This window comes from Lepidochelys kempii, chromosome 1 (assembly GCF_965140285.1).
Source record: "Lepidochelys kempii isolate rLepKem1 chromosome 1, rLepKem1.hap1, whole genome shotgun sequence".
Taxonomy (NCBI): Eukaryota; Metazoa; Chordata; order Testudines; family Cheloniidae; genus Lepidochelys; species Lepidochelys kempii.
Window position 1 is genome coordinate 101,110,698 of NC_136380.1, and position 20,620 is coordinate 101,131,317.

Here is a 20,620-nt window from a genome sequence, read left to right on the forward strand (position 1 = left end):
AAAAAAGAAAAATCTAGCCTTCTGGTGGTGGCATCTGACTAAGATGATGAAAATGAACATGCATCCGTCTGCTCTGCTTTGGATCGTTATCGAGCAGAAACCATCATCAGCATGGATGCATATCCTCTGGAATGATGGTTGAAGCATGAAGGGACATATGCATCTTTAGCGCATCTGGCATGTATATAACTTGCGACGCCGGTTACAGCAGTGCCATGCACGTCTGTTCTCACTTTTGGGTGACATTGTAAAGAAAAAGCAGTCTGCATTATCGCCTGCAAATGTAACCAAACTTGTTTGTCTGGGCAATTGGCTGAAGTAGGACTGAGTGGACTTTGTTTTATTTTTGAATGCAGTTATTTTTTTGTACATAATTCAACATTTGTAAGTTCAACTTTCATGTTAAAGAGATTGCACTACATTACTTATATTAGGTGAATTGAAAATACTATTTCTTTTGTTTTTTACAGTGCAAATATTTAATAAAAAATAAAGTGAGCACTGTACACTTTGTATTCTGTGTTGTAATTGAAACCAATATATTTGAAAATGTAGAAAACATCCAAAAATATTTAAATAAATGGTATTCTATTATTGTTTAACAGTGCAATTAATTGCGGTTTATTTTTTTAATTGTGCAATTAATCGCAATTAAGGTTTTTTTTAATCTCTTGATAGCCCTAATTATAAATTTGCTCTCTACAAAAGTAGAACCACCAAAATTCCTCTTGTTGTAGTTTGCTTTTGGGTATACAGGAAACAACTGACAAAACTTTATCATTGGGTACATGACCATTATATTTCTGAACAAAATGCAGATGCATGTTATGCTGAATTTATGGTGAGACCTGAATGTAACAGTGTAAATGCAAAGTGGAAACGTCGCAAGCGTTGGTGTTCAATAAGTCTTCAAGTTTTGAATATATTTTTTAATACGTATGTGGGAAAGAGAAAAGTTGGAAGCTGTCCTTGATATTTAGTATAACAGGAGTTTGACATATCAGCTGAAAAGGATTTGGTCTGCTTTTTGGCAACTTAGTTTGGGTATTTGTTGAACTTTTTGCAGTTTCATAGGTGTGTTGCAGAATACAATGTGCAGAGTCCCACATTTTGTGTGATCTTGACACACTTTATAGTGAATAATTTAGGCAATTGGAAAGAACTAGATGGGAAGTGACCCACTGTAGCTAGACTAGGGGGATGAAAAACAGGTGGTGCTTTTCTGTCTTCTGTTGAGATTTTTAGAGTAGTTTTATGGGAGGACAAAGATTTTGAGTTGTCAGATGCACAGGACAGTGAGTTGGTGCATGTGTCGAAAGGGAGATTTTTCCCCTCTTATTTTTAGAAAGCACAAGTTTTAAACTCTACATTTGAAGATAATTTAAGGTGTTTTTTTTTTTAAAACCCATGGTTTTTTATTTCTTTATTTATGCAGGTACTTTAACTTTCTTGAACTCAAGGTGTAGGAATGTTGTGAGTCTGTCATATCTCCTGCAACTGTAGAACGTAGGTTTATTCTGGAAGTCCTAAAGTGGACTCATCTAGAATCTGTTCTTCCTTGGTAGCCCTGCTTGCATTAGAGGACAAAAAGGCAGCACAGAAGTTTTATTTGTTGTAACTGTGGACTCTGTGCAGCACAGTGAGAAGTGGCCTGGCCATAGGATCCCGTTCATGATGTCTTCTTATGGAGAAGTATTCAGAGTTTGATCCTGTGAGCTGCTAAACTCTGGCTCAGATCCAGTAAACGTTTACGCATGAGCTTAACTTTAAGCCTGTGATTTGTCCCAAGTCAGTGTGACTACTTACGTGCTTAAATACTTTGCTGAATTGGGGTCACAATACTCGGCTCCTTGTAGAACTGAGTCCGTAATGCTTTTCTCTACACTTCTAGGTGAAATTCCTTTCTTCATCACTTTTTCTGCTCCTTCTCTTTTTAGCTTTTTTCCTTTCTTCCTCATCCCTCCCACCTTCCCAGGGGTGAAAGTAACATTCAACACTTACTGGTATGGGGGCTGGCTCTGGCCCCTGGAAGGGGTGGGGCCTTGGGCGGAAGGGGCGGGGCTTGGGGAGTCAGTGTCCCCTAGCCAGCCCATCAGCGCTGCCTGGCCCATGCTGCCCGGGGCTCCAGCAGCAATTTAAAGGGCCCAGGACAGCTGCTCCTTTTGCCTCCCCCATCCCCCCCCATCGGTGGGGGGAGGCAAAAGGAGCAGAAAGAACAGAAAACAGGGTTGTTTTTTTCTGTTTACGTTCATGTTGTCTATTTCCTTAAATCTATTTAAAGACTTAAGCCCTAAACTGACTTCTTCTGAAACCAAATCTCAATTTAATGTTGCAGGTTCTCATTAAACCATTCTATAACCACTCCAACAAGCCCCTTAGCATTATCCATTACTTGACTCTCTTAAAATAGCCTTTTTAGTGGCCCTCAATTCAGACTATATCTGAATTTTTTTTCTGAACAAAGTGGTTGATGTTCAGAACACCCCCTTTCTTCCTGGTGCTCATCCCTAAGATCAACTCTTTATTTCATTTCAGTGAGAACATTTTACCATCTCTGCATTCTAAGCAATCCCAAAGAGACCATTTTATAACAAATAATGCACATTGATTGTTATTTTGCAACATCGTGATATTGCATTTTTCATATTTTGGTGTTTATATCAATTGTTTGTTCTTTATTGACACATCAATAAAATGTGAAGACATAGCTACTGTGACATCAGCCATAATAATAATAAATGATTACATTGTCTTGAAAGGATAAGATAAATAGGTGGCAACCCAACATGCCCATACATCCCACACATAAAATTAACTTTAACTTTAACTTTGTAGTTAGATGTTGATAGATGTTTGGCTCTGTGTGTGTGCCCTCTGTGTGCTGCCCTAGCCCTAAGCAGACAGCTGGCATGGCAGACCTCGAGTGAATCACTCAGTGTCCACAAAATCCTTTAAGGCACGAAGGCACCAGCCCAGGTTCATTGTCGATGAAGCAAAGTACTATTATCCCTCGGCCTCTACCAGATCACTAATACATGTATGCCCATAACAATGGACCAGCTCGGTGAATGGTGGGACTTTCCGTTCCTCCCTAGGCCAGACAGAAATACTCCCTCTGATACAAACAAGTTAGTACTGCTCCTCTAACATAGTAAGTTACTGCCCCATGACATGGCTAGTTATCCATCACCTTGTACATGTTGGTTTGATCAAAACATCTTTATTACGTACTGTCATCCTAACCTTATTTTTTAGGAGGGGTCAGTGTGTTCCTGTTATCCTTGGGGAATGTTTTTGTACTATCCTTGATATTGGAATGTTCTGGTACCACTTGATATCTGGATGTGTTTGCATGAGTACTCTGTGACTAGCACTTATTATTTTTCTGCAATATCAGCCCTGTTCTTGCCAGATTCTGTGAGTAGGTCCTGCCTCATACCTGGCCTCTGATACAAGGGATTATGTCTTAGGCTCTCTTCCTACTAAATTTTCCCATTTTTTTGTCTTTTTACGGGGAGGATGTTTACCCATCATCCCGGAAAAGCATGATGCTTGGACTGAAGATGGCCCAGTGGGCTAAACACTGTGATGTGGCCACCTTACTTTTCCATCTATATATTCACACCCCATCTGTCCCTTAGTCTGCACTTAGTCTGGACAGATTTTATTTTCCAATTGTTTTTAGTCCCCTATAGTGGACGTGGGAATGTTAGGCCTGGCACCATGACTGAGGCTTGGGGTGTAGAGTCGTACTTTGATAACCTGTGGGTGACATGAGGAGGCCTTTATACTTAGTTGGTGGTCAGTGAGATGGGCGTTGGTCAGGGTTATAATATACACATGTGTATATGTTTATACCTTAAGCATTTATTATAGGGCACATGTGATTCAACACACCTCACAGAGTATCCAAGTATACAGATGTCCAACAGCCTTTACAAACTGGTATAAGTACAAATAGTTGCTTTAAAAATATTAATAAGCATTTGATTATTCCTTATAATGATTATTCATTACTGTGGCAGTGTTGATGGTGGCCAATCTGGGTCATTCCACAAACTTTAAAGCACAAATTCTGAACTTCAAAATAGTATCAGTGTTAAATGGCAACTGTGAAAATATTGGTATTCAGTAAGCTGTCCTTCCTCAACACTTTCAGTTGTGGTGGTTAACTTTTGCTGCTTAACTGATTATTCAAATAGAGAGAGGCTCTTCTCTTTTAAATCAAGCCAATGGGAAAAGCCCTACAGTCTGGCATGACTACTCTTTTGATGGTTAACCTTAATCCTCCTTTGATCCCCATATAAAATTTTAAATATCTTAATAATGTAATTGTTCTGGCTCTAATTTTTGAGTACAAAGGACACACAAGCTTTTTCCTTTTCTGTGTATGCGCACAAACATAGTGTAAAGTAGTTACTTTCACCAAAGGTGATTATAATGGAATTGCCAGTGGAACTGCATAATATTATCCTTAAGTAGAGGATGCTAAGAAACTGTTATGAAAGGTACATTTTTCACTTAAGAAAACCCAATTTTGTTGGCTAGCATCATAGGGGATAAATGAGGAAAAATCATACTTTAATACTAGTAGCATGAATTAATTTTTATGCCACCCTACATCCAGCTGAATGTGGAAAACCACATTTGTAAGATTTCACTTGTCTGAAGGATGCATGCAAATATTATATTTTCCATATTGCAGTATTTTCAATATTTTTTAAGTTCAGTCTTCAAAGTTTTTTAAAATGTTAAATAAAAGAGTTTATACTTTCATTTTGATGTTGGATAAGGCTTTGGTTTAAAGAATGCATAATGAAATCCCGAACTGTATTATACTTTAGTAAGCAATCTTTATAAGTCACTTTTGGCTATTTCGATCATTGGTTAACTGGACTCCTCTCACTCAAGGGATATTTCTAATTTTCAAGCTGGAATACTTTGACTTTCTGCTGTTTTCTTTGGCCTGGCTTTGATTTATACAGACACAGATTATAGGGGCTTTGAATCTGTGTGTATGCATGTTTAACAAGTTCATATACATTTTTAATGTACCAGCTCAAATGCTTCTTCCCTTTTAGTTATGTTTCTTCATAAATATATTATTTTCCAAATAAAGTTTCATTAAGAAATTTAGATTTTTCTTGTGTAAACCCATAATGAACTCCTGCTTAAGGATGTTTTCTTTTCTTTTGTTTTGTTTTTAATTTAAACCTTCATTGTCTCCACAGGCATCAGAAGGTGTCACCTTTATTGGACCTGACACACATGCTATTCAAGCTATGGGAGACAAGATTGAAAGCAAATTATTAGCCAAGAATGCAAAGGTCAACACAATCCCTGGCTTTGATGGAGTGGTCAAGGTGAGAAACTGTTTAACTGCTGTCTCTCCTCTATGGGATCTGACATTGTTTAAATAAAAGTACCACTCTCTTCAGAGGTGTGATATAGGATGCAATTATAAATTCAATATTCCAACTTCAATAGAAGATCCAATGAAAAATGTCATTGTCCTGATATTTTCAATGGCAAAAATGCTTTTGAAGAGGAAGAGCTATTGGAAGAATAGAATGAATTGTCAAATATTAAGCAGTATGCCATGGACGGCATATGAAGTGTGGTTCCTCAAAACATCTCACGTTTTAAATTACATTTGAGATAGTTAAGACCGGGGAATATGAGTTTAATACACCAGATGTAGTTTGGTGGTTGTGTGTGTGCGTGCGTGTATGCATATATACCTTGATGTGTGTTTTTCTTCCTTCATTTTCCTCCAGTTGTATTAACTTTATTGGCATGACCTAGGTAAAGTGTTGCCAAAGTTAATATGTTAAGTATTTGTGGGCAGCACAGGTTTCGCAGTGGCGTTTGATACACCATGTGTATTTTGTATTTCTGCCCAGTACTAAGTCAGTTGTAGACTACCTTATATTATGAGACTGGTTCTATAAAAAAGCTCTTCCTTTTCTTCCAGACTTATAAGCAGTGTTTCTTCCTTGCTTTTAGTAGGAATTCTTACACTATTTCCCATAGGTTGTTCCACCATCTTAGCTGTGTTTCTGTGTCTCGTACAGTGAAACGGAAAATGTTTTGATTTCATCTCTCCTTTGACATATTGTGATGTTGGTCTTCTATTTTTCTGCCTTTGTGTGTTTCTGTGAATAGGCTACATAACGGGGTTATAATACAAAATTGTTTTCACATGCTGAAAACTTGTTGAAACTTTCACCTTTTGGGGTGAAATTTCTCATGGTTGGTCTTCAAGTTGAATTTTTGGGGTAATTGTGAGCAAATATCCCTTCATCTGTTTTTGTTATGGGAAAAGGGGGAAATATATTTCCCATTTAAAAAAAATTCTGATCAATATTTTTTTAATTTAGCGGAAGCCAAAAACAGCTGAAGTTTATAATCTTGACACTTGGCATTGACCTGGTCCTCATAAGGCTTGTGTACATTATGAAATATTGTTGTGTTTTGAAGATGATTGTGAACAAATGAATTTCTTGACACAATGCTGACCATGATTTAGGGCTTGTTTACATGGGGAATTTAGTGCAAAATATCTAGGGTGGGAATTTAAAGTGCAAGAGTCCCTTTTTGTGGTGTTAATCCTTATCCAAAATGGATTAAGCTAAACTGCACAAAAGTATTATTTGCACAAAATAAGTGCATCCACACAAGGAGATGGTACGGAATACTCACTGATAGCTATACCGTACTAGCTATTCTGGGCTTTTCCCCCTGTAGACAAACGCTTAGTGATCTGCACAGACCAAGACACATAGTGTTCAGCATCATGTCAGTTAACCGGTATTAAACCCTTCTGGGGTTTTTTGCTGGAAGGAATGAGTGACAGAGAGATTAATGAGAGAGAGGGAGGTAGAGAGGACGTGATGCAGGGAGAAATTGAAAGAACATATTCTATGGACCTGGGAGCAGAGGTAGTCCTTCACCCCCAAGTTCTGCGTTTTCACTAAGGGTATGTCTACACTGCCCATGTTACAGCGTGGCCATGGCAGTGCTGTGATGTGGGCAGTGTAGACACGGTTTATGGCCAGGGGAGAGCTCTCTTGGCGATTAAAAACAAACCAACAGCAAACCCCCCCCACCCTGAACGAGCGGTGGTAGCTTTATTTCTGGGAGCATGGCTCCTGGCTATAAAGCACTGTCTATACTGGCACTTTTCAGTGCTAAAACTTTTGTCACTTCACAAGGTGTTTTTTCACACCCCTGAACGACTAAAGTTTTAGCTCTGAAAGTGGCAGTGTAGAAACAGCCTAAATCTAGCTTTTCCTGCAGCAACAGAAGCCAGCCTGGGTTTTACACAGGTAGCTTTGCTTCCATTATGCTTTCCCCACAGCTTTACAAAACCATTTTTGCCTATGTGGCTGCCTCTTTGAATTGGCCTGAGAGTGACCTAGATAATGACTGGACGCTGGATGCTAGTCACTGTGGATCTGCATACACTAGGCAAAATAACATTGCTAGTGCTGGTGATGGAAATGCCTGGGGCCTGCGATGTCTGAAGGACTCATTTGTGTTCTCAAATAAGTGTTCACAGGCATTTCACAATGGCATTACCATCCATGAGAGTACACTGCCTTGGATCAAACCTTTATAAAGCCACTATCTACACTGGTGTGCTCTCTGCTGGTGCAGTGCTAATGTTGTTTGGAATGCTGAGATGTTGCATCAGTAACAGGTCATCTTGGATCCATTGCAGGATTCTATATCCTGTCTTTCAGCAACGGCTCCATACAAGGTTTGGAAGACTTAGCAACAGTCTAGCTGTTACCTAGCTGAGCTCCGCTCTTCCTGGTAACTTGTCCCTCATTCTAACAATCCTAAGGGCAAGTAGGGACTGCAACTGGCAAAAAATCTGATGAGTGGGGCTCATGGAGTTGAATATTCATAAATAGCTTTTATTTTATACATGAAACCATCAAATGTTTATGGAACACTTTATATTAAAAATTATCATACAGTTGTTTTGTTTGGCTATGTCCACAGTGGCAAGTGAAAGACAAAACTTGTGTCGTTCAGAGGTGTTGGAAACCCCCACCCCCGAAAGATGAATGTTTTGTCGATGACAAGCACCAGTGTGAACAGCACTAAATGTGAAGAGCACTCCTGCTGATAAGGCTAACACTGCTCATTGGGGGTGGGAGTTTCTTGTTGGCAGGAGAGCCGACAGACAGCAGCTACACTACGCTCATTTTAGCGGCACAGTGTAGACACAGCATTAATGTTTTTAGGTACTGGTTGTTTTATGCTATTGTAAAATATCAAGCCTACAAAATCAGGATAAGTGGTTAGTAAACACTAATGACACAACTAATAAAACTAATGGGGGAAAATAACTGACTATATGTAGTTATGCCTGAGGCCTGTGGTTGCAATGTTTTTTGGAAAACTAGCTCAGAAACTTCCAGAACCTGAAAAAATGAATGGAAAGAGGATCACTAGTGATATGTTTGTATTAGTATGTGGATGACAGGCAGCTGCATGTGACCTTTATGCCAAATATAAACAATGCCATCTCCCAGCCCTCAATGTTTGGATGGGATCAGCACCTACTTGAATGAAGAGCAGTGTCCCTCAAAACTTCTGCCACCCCTGCCCCCCAAATCCTCGTAAAACAAAACTCACTAATCAGGTTACATTTCCTACCTTCTGGGGAGAAAGGAAAATTGTTTCTTTTTGATCCTTGTGAGATTCCTGGATATCAGAAACAACCTGTAGAGATGCTTATTAGACAACACTGCTTCCACATGAAATAAAGACTTGAACAGAAGAGAGGTTGACTTGACTGGAAAAGCCTGAGACACTATATACTTAGACCCATGGGAAGTACCCAATCAACAAAGTAGGATGAGAATATCTGCCTGTGATTGCCCTTGAATCCCTGATTGGAAGGAATCACAACAGATGTGAACCTGTTTATTGTGTATCCACTTGGATCCCGAAGTGTTACAGGGCGTTTAGTCCCTGGTAGACAGTTTTCTTGATCAGTCAGCTAGTGTGAGGAACAGCTCTGCATTCCGTTTGCCAATTCAGCCAGGAAGTGAGGGGCAAGGCAGTGAGGACCTCAGTGGATACTATCACAGGAGCTGCATGCAAGGGAGGGGATGAGGAGCTAAAAGCATGGTTTTGGGTCTCAGACTTGTTTTTAACTTTGCATTTCTGCCTTTCTAGTGGCCATCCACTTGGCCACTGAGCAGGAAAGCCTTCAGGCTCTTTTGTGTTTGAATCTCTACCTGACTCTTCATCAGGACAAGGTAGTCATGAGGAGTGGGATTTTTAAAGACACAAAGGGCTTTTATGTTCTCTAATTCCACTGAAAGTCATTGGGAGTTGGATGCCTAACTCCCCTTTGTGCCTAAATCTGTTCTCCTTTTTACTTACCAAGATGACTTCCTCTTTCCATTTGGAAAGAAAAATGCCTTCACACTCTTTGTGTGAAGAGAGCTTTGCATGATACTGTAAAGATCACTTCACAAGTTAGAAAGACAGACGAGGGTTGTTGTTTTTTGGTGGACAAAAAGGCATAAGAAAGACAGTGCTTCACTGTCTTGTTCAGTTCAAGACTACATTAAGGAAGACTACATTGCTCAGAGTGAAGAGCTGTCTGTCTGTTTGTTAATTGTCATTTAAACAGTGCTGCGAAATGTACAGGGTGCTTTACAAATCTAGAGTAGAACATGTCCCCTTCCTCAAATAGCTTATCATTTAAGATAGCGGTTTTCAACCTGGGGCCCATGGACCCAAGGGCGTCTGTAGACTATGCCTAAGATTTCCAAAGGGATCCGCACCGCCATTAGAAATTTTTTAGGGGCCCGCAAATGAAAAAAGGTTGAAAAATCACTGATTTAAGATATGAGACAAATAAAGGTCTAAACACAGCACAACAGTTCAGGTAGGAGAGGCTGTGGAGAGGTTATAGGCCAGGAGAACAAAGTACTGTATAGTAGAAAGGATTCTTTCAAGGATTCGTCTTTAAGAAGAGTTTTGAAAAATGGAAGAAGAGGGTGCCTGGCATACAAGAGATGGGAGCCTGTTCCCAGGGGAGTGATCAGCATAAATGAAGGTCTGAAGTCAAGAGTGGAAGAGGGAGATGAAGGGATCATTGAAGATAGAGTATTGGAAGAAGCAGTGAAAGTGAGTTGTGGAGTAAGAGAAAATAAGAGCACAGCTGTGGGTGAGAGCAGGATTATACAAGAAGATGAGGAGCTTGAATCTGATACAGTAAGATAAAGGGAGTCCGCAGGGGATATTCAAGGTTGTGGGGCATCGGTTTGAGAACATGAGGACTTCAGCAGGTATTTTGGTTAGACTGGGGCCTGGTCTACATCTTAAAATTTAGGTCAACATAGCTACATCTTCCAGGAGCATGAAAAACCCACACCACTGAGCGACATAGCTATGCTGACCTAACCCCCAGTTATGCATAACCCGCAGTTATGCTACCAGAAGAATCCTGTGGTGCTGTAGCTTTGCTGGTATAGTCTCTGTAGTGAATAGATGGCATTTAATGGGAGAGGTGAGAAGCAGAGAGGCTAAAGAAAAAGGTTACAATAATAATCAAGGTGAGCAATGACCAAACTGAGTGGTGATAAAGAAGTGTATGTGGATTTCTCGCAGTGGGGAAAGTGACAGAAGGCAAGATTTTACAGGTTAAAGAAATGTGAGGGACAAACTGGGTAGTGGGGAGGAGGAAAGAGGCTGTAGTGAAAGGTGGGAGTGGGGAAGATAGTGGAGAAAAGTTTTTATTGCTGGATAGTGTCCAGTTTACTTGTACAGCAAGTGCCGCAATGCTGAATGTGGGTCCAGTAGGTTAATATCTGTAGATGAAATCCTCTCCCCTCTGAAATCAATGGGAGTTTTGACATAGATTTCAGTGGGGTGAAGATTTTTTGGTTTGTTTTGGTTTTTTCCTACATAGCCATTTCAGTATGTTTTTGAGCTGGGTAGTGATGTTAAAATGCCCCCTAAACCTCTCGCAAAATAAATATTGGACGTTAGTAACTGCTTACCTATTAGTTTAGATTTTCCAAGTTCCTCTACACCACCAAACATTGCCGTCCCTGAAAAATACGATGTAGTTATTCCTAAGTAATAAAAATTGTATAGCTCCCAAAGTCTCTCAACTAGTTCAGCTAGTCAATCCACTTCATCACAGTAGTTCTACTTTAGTCCTGTCTCCATTTGCTGGTACCTGGGAAAGAAGAATTTAAACCAAATGAACACGTAAGAAATTTCTATTTAATTTAACAAAAATGACTTTTTAATGCCCTTTTAACTTAACCGTGGTGAACTCAGCCATTAGTAAAAACATAATCGTTAATGTGACTTTTATATCACTTTTTTATTAATTGTCCAAACTAGTAAAAAATGTAATAACATAAAATAATATGCTAGAATTGTATAGTTTTTTTATAATTAATCTGTTTTAAACAAAAACTAGTGTAGCTTATGTGTATTTACAGGAAACAACAGTACACCAATGAAACCTTTGCAAAAGATGAAATTCATTAAAATATTTTTAAATATTTTTTTAATACTCATGTTTTCTTTGTATATTTTCCACACACGATCTTATGCATTGGGTAATACCTTATTTGTGATACTGATTTTTTTTCCCATGGCAACTATGCAGTGTCTGTCAGAACTACTCAGCACCAATAATCTAAAAATAACTGCCTTAAATTTTTATTAGAACTTGGACACTTGCCATATTTATGTAATGCTCAAATAAAATGCACTGTATTAAAATTTACTGTTTCAGGGAAAGAGATCAAAAGGCAGTTGCTAGAGACTGGATTATGCTAGTTGTTTATGCATTTTTCCAAACAGTTTCCATCTCCTCTCTCTTTTTAGAATTCTAAAACAAACAAACAATATCTTCTGTTTCTAAAGCAGACTTTGAAAGCTAAAAAATTTGAATATGCGTTGAATTGCTATTGTGAAGCTCTTTTAATTTTAATACATTACAACTGTTAACTAAATTGATGTTAAAATAGTGTAAATAAGTGATATCCTTGCTGGTAGACTTCTTAAATCTGTTCCCCTCACTGTTTTTCAGGATAAAATGATTTGAGGCAATTAATGCGATGCTCCTCATATTGCACTATTTATTCTTTAAAATTGTTGACTGTATATATAAAACAATCATGGCTCTGAAAAGTTGTCTTCCAGTGATTTGCTGCTTGTTTTTCTTTGAACTTGCAATATACATTAGCCACTTGTTTGCAGGTAACTAAGTGAAAAAATTTATCCTATTTGCTTCCCCCTCTCCCAATTCTATTTTGCAAATATATGACTGAATTTGCAAGAGAAAAGAAATGTAAAAGTTTCCTTCTTGACTATAATCGTGGCTCTTCATCAGTCATCACTCTTCCTGCATTTTGTTCAAGAGGCTCTAATTGTCTGCATTTGGCAGGTTTAACACTTCCTGACAGAGAGGCTATTAAGGGGAAGTATTCTCGCATAACTGTCACAGGCAGGAACAAAGAACCTTCAAACTCAATGTGTGGAAACCACTAACATTCTTAAATGACCCTTTTCATGCATTTTTATCCCTTTAAGCTAAAATTTGGAGAGTGCAGGGTCATGGAAAGCAGCAAGGTGTAATAAAACAGTAAACCTTGATTTTATTTTGTAGATTTATCTCTGACTTAAAAACAATTGTTATTTGGAAAAATCTCATTAACAGATGTGACTGCTTGGAGTAAAAAGACTTAAAACTGATGTAGCTTTCAGGACTGCTTTGAACTTAACAAGCACCGATTTGTGGAGCAGACTAGCTAATGAAAGGAAATTAAATTTTCTGACAACTTCCCCTGCCAGCCTCCTTATTCTTCATGGGGTTGTTACTAGGTACTGAAGACTTTTAAAGAGGATTTTGTTTTATTATTGGGCATAAATGAACCAGGTATGAACATTTTGTATGTATTTAAAAAAAATTCTGACCTGGGTGCTTTTAAAACGAATTGCCTTGAAAGCTTTAAAAATATTGAATTTCATTTTAATGTTAATAAGTCAACCCCTTAAGCTTCAGACGCACTTAGCAGCTGGTGGTTTCCAGACATTACTGCCTTCCATTCAAATCTTTTAATATATGTCACAGAATAGTATAAATATTAGCAAATTTGGATGGAATTTTCAGATTTAACCCATGCCACGATCATATAAACATTTTTCTTTTTACAGTATCATGATAGAAATATATTGTTGTAGGTGAAGGGATGTGGAATTAAACTACTGAATGAGATAGAAACTTAGGCTGTTACAAGTGAACCTGTGCTGAAAGTACCTTGGGAGAATCATTTTACTTCCCCGGCTTCCCTCTCACACACACTCCATTACACTATTCCTTTCTTTGCCCCCTCCCCCCCCCACTCCATGTTGTGGATACAGACTAACACGGCTACCCCCTGATACTTTCCTTTCCATAGTATGAGTCAGCTGATGCAATATAGATGGTGACAACAAAAGAACTTTGCTAATTAATAGTATCTTACAAACTGTTTTTGATCATCATGGAAACCATTATTTGAATTTATGCATTTCAGACCACAGTTCAAAACCCTAACAAGTTACATTAAAGCATTTGTCATGAGGCTAAAAACTGCAAAACTGAAGTTGATGTGAATTTTGCCTGAATAAGGACTGCAAGATTTAGTTCTTAAAGAAGTTCTGTAAGATTCATTCTGAATCTGAATCTTATCCAAACAATAGAGAATCCACTCCCCCTGCTGACAGCATCTGGAAAAACATGACACACAAACAACTGAGGACAGAAACAAGCTGGGAATGGACAAGCTTTAATGATCTGATTTATGATCCATTATTGATTGTAAACTTCTAAATTCTACCATTTAAATTCCTTGAACTGCACAAAATCATTTTGAGATTCTGGGAGTGCTTCCTGTCAGCTGATTGCTTCCCGCTTTGAGTTTCTCAGTATAATAATGATGAGGTAGAATTTACATTCCACTTATGGTATTAATTTTACATTCCTCTTACTGAAAAGGGTCAGAAGGTTGTAAAATCAAACATTAAATGAATCAGAGGAGACAGTAGTGCAATATATGACTGCCCTAAGGACATAGTGCAATGGCTGATGGGATTAATGTTAGGTCTCATTTCCTGCTTTTACAGGATGCAGATGAAGCTGTCAGAATTGCAAGGGAAATTGGTAAGTTCTTAAATTAGCTATGGTGGGATTTGTGTGCCTCTCAGCAGACATGGTTGACTAAATTGAATGTGTAATAAGTAATCCCTATAGAACAAATAATGTTTTAATGGTTTTTAAGTTCCCCATTGCCTTAATGCCCTATCTCTTAAATCATCACATTTTAGCTTTACAAACTGAGCTTTAAAGACTGAGTACATGAATGAGTTGCAGACAGGATACAAGACACAGTGATCACTGGTTAGTTTAAAAAGGAATTTATTTTAAAGTATTCATGAAATTAAATATGATATCCTTTTTGCATAAGGTGTTAGGCATGGTACATTTCTCTTTATAGGGAGGCTGACAGAATGATGCTTATGCTCTTCATTCTTCATCGTTATTTGAACCACAGCTGGCATGAATACAGTCTGGGTCACCAACTTTTCTGCTATACCACGCTAAAATCAAATCACTATTCTGCTTCTAAATACATTATAGAATGGGAAAAAGCAAACAAAAACCTACCTGGGACTCTTATTTTAGCTAAGGCCAAGTGTAATGTGTGATAGACACCTTCGATCCTCATTTAGGAAAGCTTCTTATTCAGGAAAATATCTATGCACGTGCTTGCTGAAGTGCTTTCCTGAATTCGGTCCTAGTACTGTAAAGCCATGGTTTCCAACCTGTGATCCGGGGATCCCGGGGGGTCCGCAGACTGTGCCTAAGAGTTCTAAAACAGTCTGTACCACTTTTTGCAATTTTTTAGGGGTCTGCAAATGAGAAAAGATTGAAAACCACTGCTGTAAAGTGTTTTGTGGAGGCGACAGCCTGGATGGGCTCTCTGATTATGGTTGTTTTATGAGTCTAAGGATTTGTCGCTTAAAGAGGGTTTCTTGGCTGTTTTTTGTTTTTGTTTTTGTTTTTTAACAGTGTAGCTACTCCAACATGAACCCCTACTATGGATGCATGTACTTCACCAGTGCAAAAGGTGACTAGTGTTGTCACACCTTAGACTGGTTTAAAACTGGGATAATTTGTGGGGCTGAAAAACACTTTTATACCAGTACTGTGCATTCCCACTGAGAATTTTCACTGATGCAGCTATATTGCACTAGTTTAACTGCACCAAAATCTCAGGTGTAGACAAGTTGTAAATTAGGATGGCAAAATTAAATTCAGCATTTTTTTTGGCTAGCTTTTACGTCACTGTTGTGAGATCAGGTGATTCATAGATATTAAGGTCAGAAGGAACCATTATGATCATCTAGTCCGACCTCCTGCACAATTCAGGCCACAGAATCTCACCCACCCACTCCTGCAAGAAACCTCTCACCTATGCCTGAGCTATTGAAGTCCTCAAATCGTGGTCTAAAGACTTCAAGGTGCAGAGTATCCTCCAGCAAGTGACCCGTGCCACATGCTGCAGAGGAAGGCGAAAACCCCCCAGGGCCTCTTCCAATCTGCCCTGGAGGAAAATTTCTTCCTGACTCCAAATATGGTGATCAGCTGAACCCTGAGCATGTGGGCAAGATTCACGAGCCAGATACCCAGGAAAGAATTCTCTGTAGTAACTCAGATCCCACCCCATCTAACATCCCATCACAGGCCATTGGGCTTATTTACCATGAATCGTTAACATGATTTTGGCAATTAATTGATCTTTATCTCATCATACCATCTCCTCCATAAACTTATCGAGTTTAATCTTGAAACCAGATAGTCTTTTGCCCCCACTGCTTCCCTTGGAAGGCTGTTCCAGAACTTCACTCCTCTGATGGTTAGAAAACTTCATCTAATTTCAAGTCTAAAGACTTATCACTCACTGTCATTCAAGCAGAAATGAAAGGAAGACAAGGTTGCTAGCCATGCTAAAATTTTAGTAGGACAAGTTGTTAAATAAAATTGCTGTTTTATAGCATGGAACCCTTTTAAAAAAATTAATTAAATACATCTTTTCAGCTTCATTTGTATATTTTGACTTGCAGTTTTGTTTTTGTGGGATTTGTAACCACTGATCTAAAAGGCTATCTACAAGTGTTTTTGTAAATTAACTGAGTATTTTGAGTGACACAAATAGCAAGGGGCAGCGGTGCATTCCACATGACTTGTAAAACTTATTCTCACTTATTTTTCATTTTCGGCCCCCTGATGTCCTCGTGACCTGTTCCTTTTTCTGATATGATTGTCCCAATAGGCTGATGGTATCACTTCAACCTGTTAACCTTGATGGGCATTGGAGGCAGTTATAGGGAGTTATGCAGGTAGCATTTTTTTTCTTTGTCTCTGGCTAGTTTTAAAAATTATGTTTAAAAAGTTTGCCGAATCATGCTGTATATTGAAAGAAAAAAAGCCACTTTTCATGTTTCCTCCACCAGCTCAAATAGTTGGACTTCACTGAGGTTTCTAAGGTGATGTATAGTTCTCAGCACGGTTAAGTGGGGTGCATCATATCAGAGTGTGAGCTAGTGATCTGTGTTATTAGGGGACCTAAAACGAGAAAACAGGATACAACCGGAATCTCGAATGTGTGTAATGCACCTGTACCCTTTTGCTGTTTGGGGCACCTGGAATTTATTTACAATATTTTCAGGTTACCTTTAACTGTGTTCATCCAAACAGTTTTGCTTTTCTAAGAATGTCTTTGAGATAGTTATTGTAAAGAAAAAATTGTTCTGATGTCAGTTGGAATGCATAATCAATGATTTTAGCATTCCAAGTAATGCCCTCTGCTGATTTCACTTCCTGCTCCTCAATGGTGCATTCTGACTGGCTGTTCATTAGCAATACTGGCTGTGTAGCATGCATCATCAATGTTCTATGTGGTACTGCCTGTAACTGTCTAAGACAAGGTTATCATTATAAATATAGCTTAAAGGAAAGAAAAATACATTTTGTTGTCCAATTATAAGTGAGCTGAATTTGTTTCTTTCCCCCCTTTAATTGGTGTAGTGTTCTCTTTGTTTCCTTCACCCTGCCATTCCTACCCTACTCCCCAAAAATTAGGATATGTTCTATGTCATCTCTTCTTTCCTCTTATTGTTTGCTTGTTCCCTCTCCCCATACTTTTCTGTGTGAGCTTTACTTCTCCCATTGTCCTTTCTGCAATATATAATCTCACTAGCTCTACTCCTTTACCATTTTTACAGTATTTTTAATTCTCCTCTCCCATCACTTCTGATGGGTTGTCAGTCTTCCTTTTCCCTTCTTTTTTTGTTGTTGTGGTCCATTTTTGCTTTACTCTTCTCTCTGCTCCTACTGCTCCATTCTGAAGAGTTCTGTTCTGTGTGACATACAGGCAGTGATGTGAAACCAGCAGGGATTTTCTTTTTTTGGGTAATCTTCTGGCTGTTCCATCTATTCAAACTGTAAGTCGCAAATTGAAACTTACTAGAGTCCTGATCTTTGAAGCATGATCAGGATCTAGTAAGTTTCACTTGGTATCTTGCCATGCTAGTGAAAAAAAAAACAAAAACCAAGAACCAAAGCCAGTATAAAACAAAGTAGCTGGAAAACATGCTATTGTCATGTTTCAGTTCACTTATAGCTGGCTGATGATTAATGTTGCTTAAAATAGATACTGAAAACAGACTCTGATATTGCTGGACAGATAGTTTATGGTCCAGAGGCTACTACTTTATAAAAATAATTTAATAAAATAATACCTGATAAGATGTGCTGGCAATGATGAAAACTGGGAAGTAACAGCAATAGGGAACCATCGCAAGCCCTTGCTGACCCCTTTTGATACTCAAATACTGAATATGCTTAACTGTGTAAAGAGAGAACAGACCAACTTAATGATGACAATATTACTTATTTTATACAGCATCAAAAGTCTACCAGACTCCGTTTAAATTAGGCAAAAAGGCTTGTATATTTCCAAGACCCAGACAGGTGTACAATCCCGTGAATTCTAATGCACCAGGAAAAGCACCAAACTTTGCACCAAGAGTTGGGTAAACTCATGAATCCAAATTTAGGCACCGGAAGGTAAATTGGTGCTTAATCTGTGGGAAAGAGAAGACTGAACCCTGCTCAAATAATTTACCCCTACCTGGGAGATTAATCTAATCCTTGCTGCCAGAACATACTACCGTAAATGCTATTAGCTTTGAGTTTTGAATTTAGCAACAATAAAAAATCCAGCCAATCTTTAATCCATGTTAATTCAGTTATTGAGACTGTAGCCAATGTCTGAGAGGTGCAGGCCATCAATGCAAAATTGACTAGGATAATGATAATTAATGCCCTCAGCGTCTTTCCCCCAGCAGATACACAAAACCTCCTAAACCCAGCCAAGGGATCCTCATCTTCTATATAGCAGGACTGGCAGGCCTCTCAGGTTTGCCAAATAACAAAAGGGCCCCCTGGGACATCAGCTCTCTCCTTGACCCAAGGCCAGTATGATCATTCTTAAGGCCATATGTAGACACACACATGAAAGTTCTCTGGTTTTTCAGAAAAGCTAAACACCCAACAAATTCTGTTAAAGTGGAAGGCAGCTAGTGTGCTTAGCATCTTTGAAAGCAGGCTATTTTTTTTTTTGCTTATGTATTTAGGAAACTAATCTTAAACACACAATTTTGAAAATGTTGGCCCTATTTTATTCTATATTATTTTTAATGTTTGCTGTCTTTACACTTGAATCATTTCTAATTTAAATTTCAAGGGCCATATGTCTAAGGCAATGGTTGATGAATTCACATAAAATAGGACTCAACCTCTGCTCAAAATTCACATACAGATTTTCTTGAAATTTGAAAAAGTTTGGATGCCCTTTTCTCCCCATCATTTTTTGCCATCCTCATTTCAGCATACCTCTCAAATATTGCTTTTGAACCTTGTTGTAACAGTAGGGAATAGGCAGTTCTCTATCTGGCCAAACTGTGAGAAAATATTTCAATGGGAGACCTGTTCGAATCATGTTCTAACACAGAAGTCAAACATGGGTCTATTATCTGGGTTTGTCAATACTGTTCTGTTTGGTCTATGACTTAAATTGTTTTCAATACCAGCTGAGAGAGGATAGGGAGAAACCATTGCTGCGTTTTGTCATTTTTCCAAATGCAGACAAAGCCGAAGTGTGATAACTATCTAATAAAAATGCTCTCTCGGAAGGCATAAAAAGAGTTGACTGCAGAAATTTTCTCCCTTACCATGGAAAGTTGTATGTGTATACTGAAACTCTTTCTTTATAAAATGTGTGCTGGTTTTTTTACACTTACTGGGACTATGTATAGTCTTGATTTGCCACCTTATGTACATGTACAGCTAATATGAAATCAATACACATAAAATTACCAAAAAGCAGCAGTAAAGTGCTGCAAAACTCAACGGGTCATACCAATAACAAGCCTCCTGTACATTTTTTGTTAAGTAACCCAGTTTAGCAAACTTGGTTGATAAATGTGATTTATGTGTTTTATAATATATAAACAGTGTACCTTATTTCCCCCCAGAAGTGAATGTCAGCAAAATTATAATTATTTTTATAATGACTGTATGAGTAAAATCAATGAGTTATTCAGTTGAATAACATAATGTGTTATACCAGGCTCAAATGATTAGCGTTATTGGTAAGAAGATGAACTTTTTCAAGCTTCAAGTGGTATTACTATGGAGCACATAATATGAATTTTTATTTTTAATATTAGATTGAAACATCATAATTGTACTGGATTAGACCCATGCTCCATCTTGTCCAATATGCGGTCTCTGACCGTGGTCAGCACCAGATGTTTCAGAGAATGGAGTAAGAAATCCACAGTAGGCAGATGTAGGGTAATCTGCTCCCCACAATAGGGCTCATCTAATCTCTAATAGTTAGATATTAGCTAAAGGCCTGAAGTATAAGGTTTTAAAATGAGGTTTTATATCCCTTCCAATATCGTTTTTTAGACTTAACAATGATAACTCTGGTGGATATTCTTTCCAGCCATAAAAATGTCTAATCCCTTTTTGAATCTTGCTGAATTTTTGGCCTCACTGATGTTCTGTGGCAAGGAGTTCCACAGTTAAATTATACTTTTGGAAAGTATTTTCTTTTATCCATTTTGAATTTGCCACCTCAGTTTAATTGAGTGTCCTATTTATTTTTTTTTTTGAGGCAGGAAAGTTCAGAAACTTCCAATCTGCCTTCCCTAGACCCTTCATTAATTTGTATGGTTTTATCATCTCCACTTTTATTCACCTCCTTTCAAAGGAAGAAAACTCAAGTCTTCCCAATTTCTCTTTGTGTAAGTTTTTTCAAATACAATTATTTTTACCGGCCTTCCCTTGAATCCCTTTGAAATTAAATAGACGTGAACTGTTTGAAAGTGAGGGGTAAAACTATTCACGATTCATAGAGCTAAATAAGTAAACAGTAAAAACTACAGTGAAATTTGTTAACGTGGTTGATTTGGACGTCCCTATTTTGACATGTATCCAAATATTCACTATCAT

At 38.2% G+C, this 20,620-nt stretch overlaps 1 protein-coding gene across 15 annotated transcripts in view; it reads left to right on the top strand.

Moving 5' to 3' along the window:
• Positions 1-20,620, top strand: part of PCCA (propionyl-CoA carboxylase subunit alpha) — a 420,693-nt gene that overhangs the window by 138,073 nt on the left and 262,000 nt on the right. For 14 of the 15 annotated variants that reach the window (XR_012159457.1, XM_073348756.2, XM_073348763.2 and 11 more), the window contains 2 exons: positions 5,232-5,363; positions 14,161-14,197. Coding sequence is in view for 13 of the 15 variants with exons in the window: in XM_073348756.2 (XP_073204857.1) it covers positions 5,232-5,363; positions 14,161-14,197 (169 nt within the window). In the remaining 2 variants the exon portion in view is untranslated. Of the gene's footprint in view, positions 1-5,231; positions 5,364-14,160; positions 14,198-20,620 lie in introns of those variants that run through there. The other variant, XM_073348811.2, reaches the window with a different exon arrangement.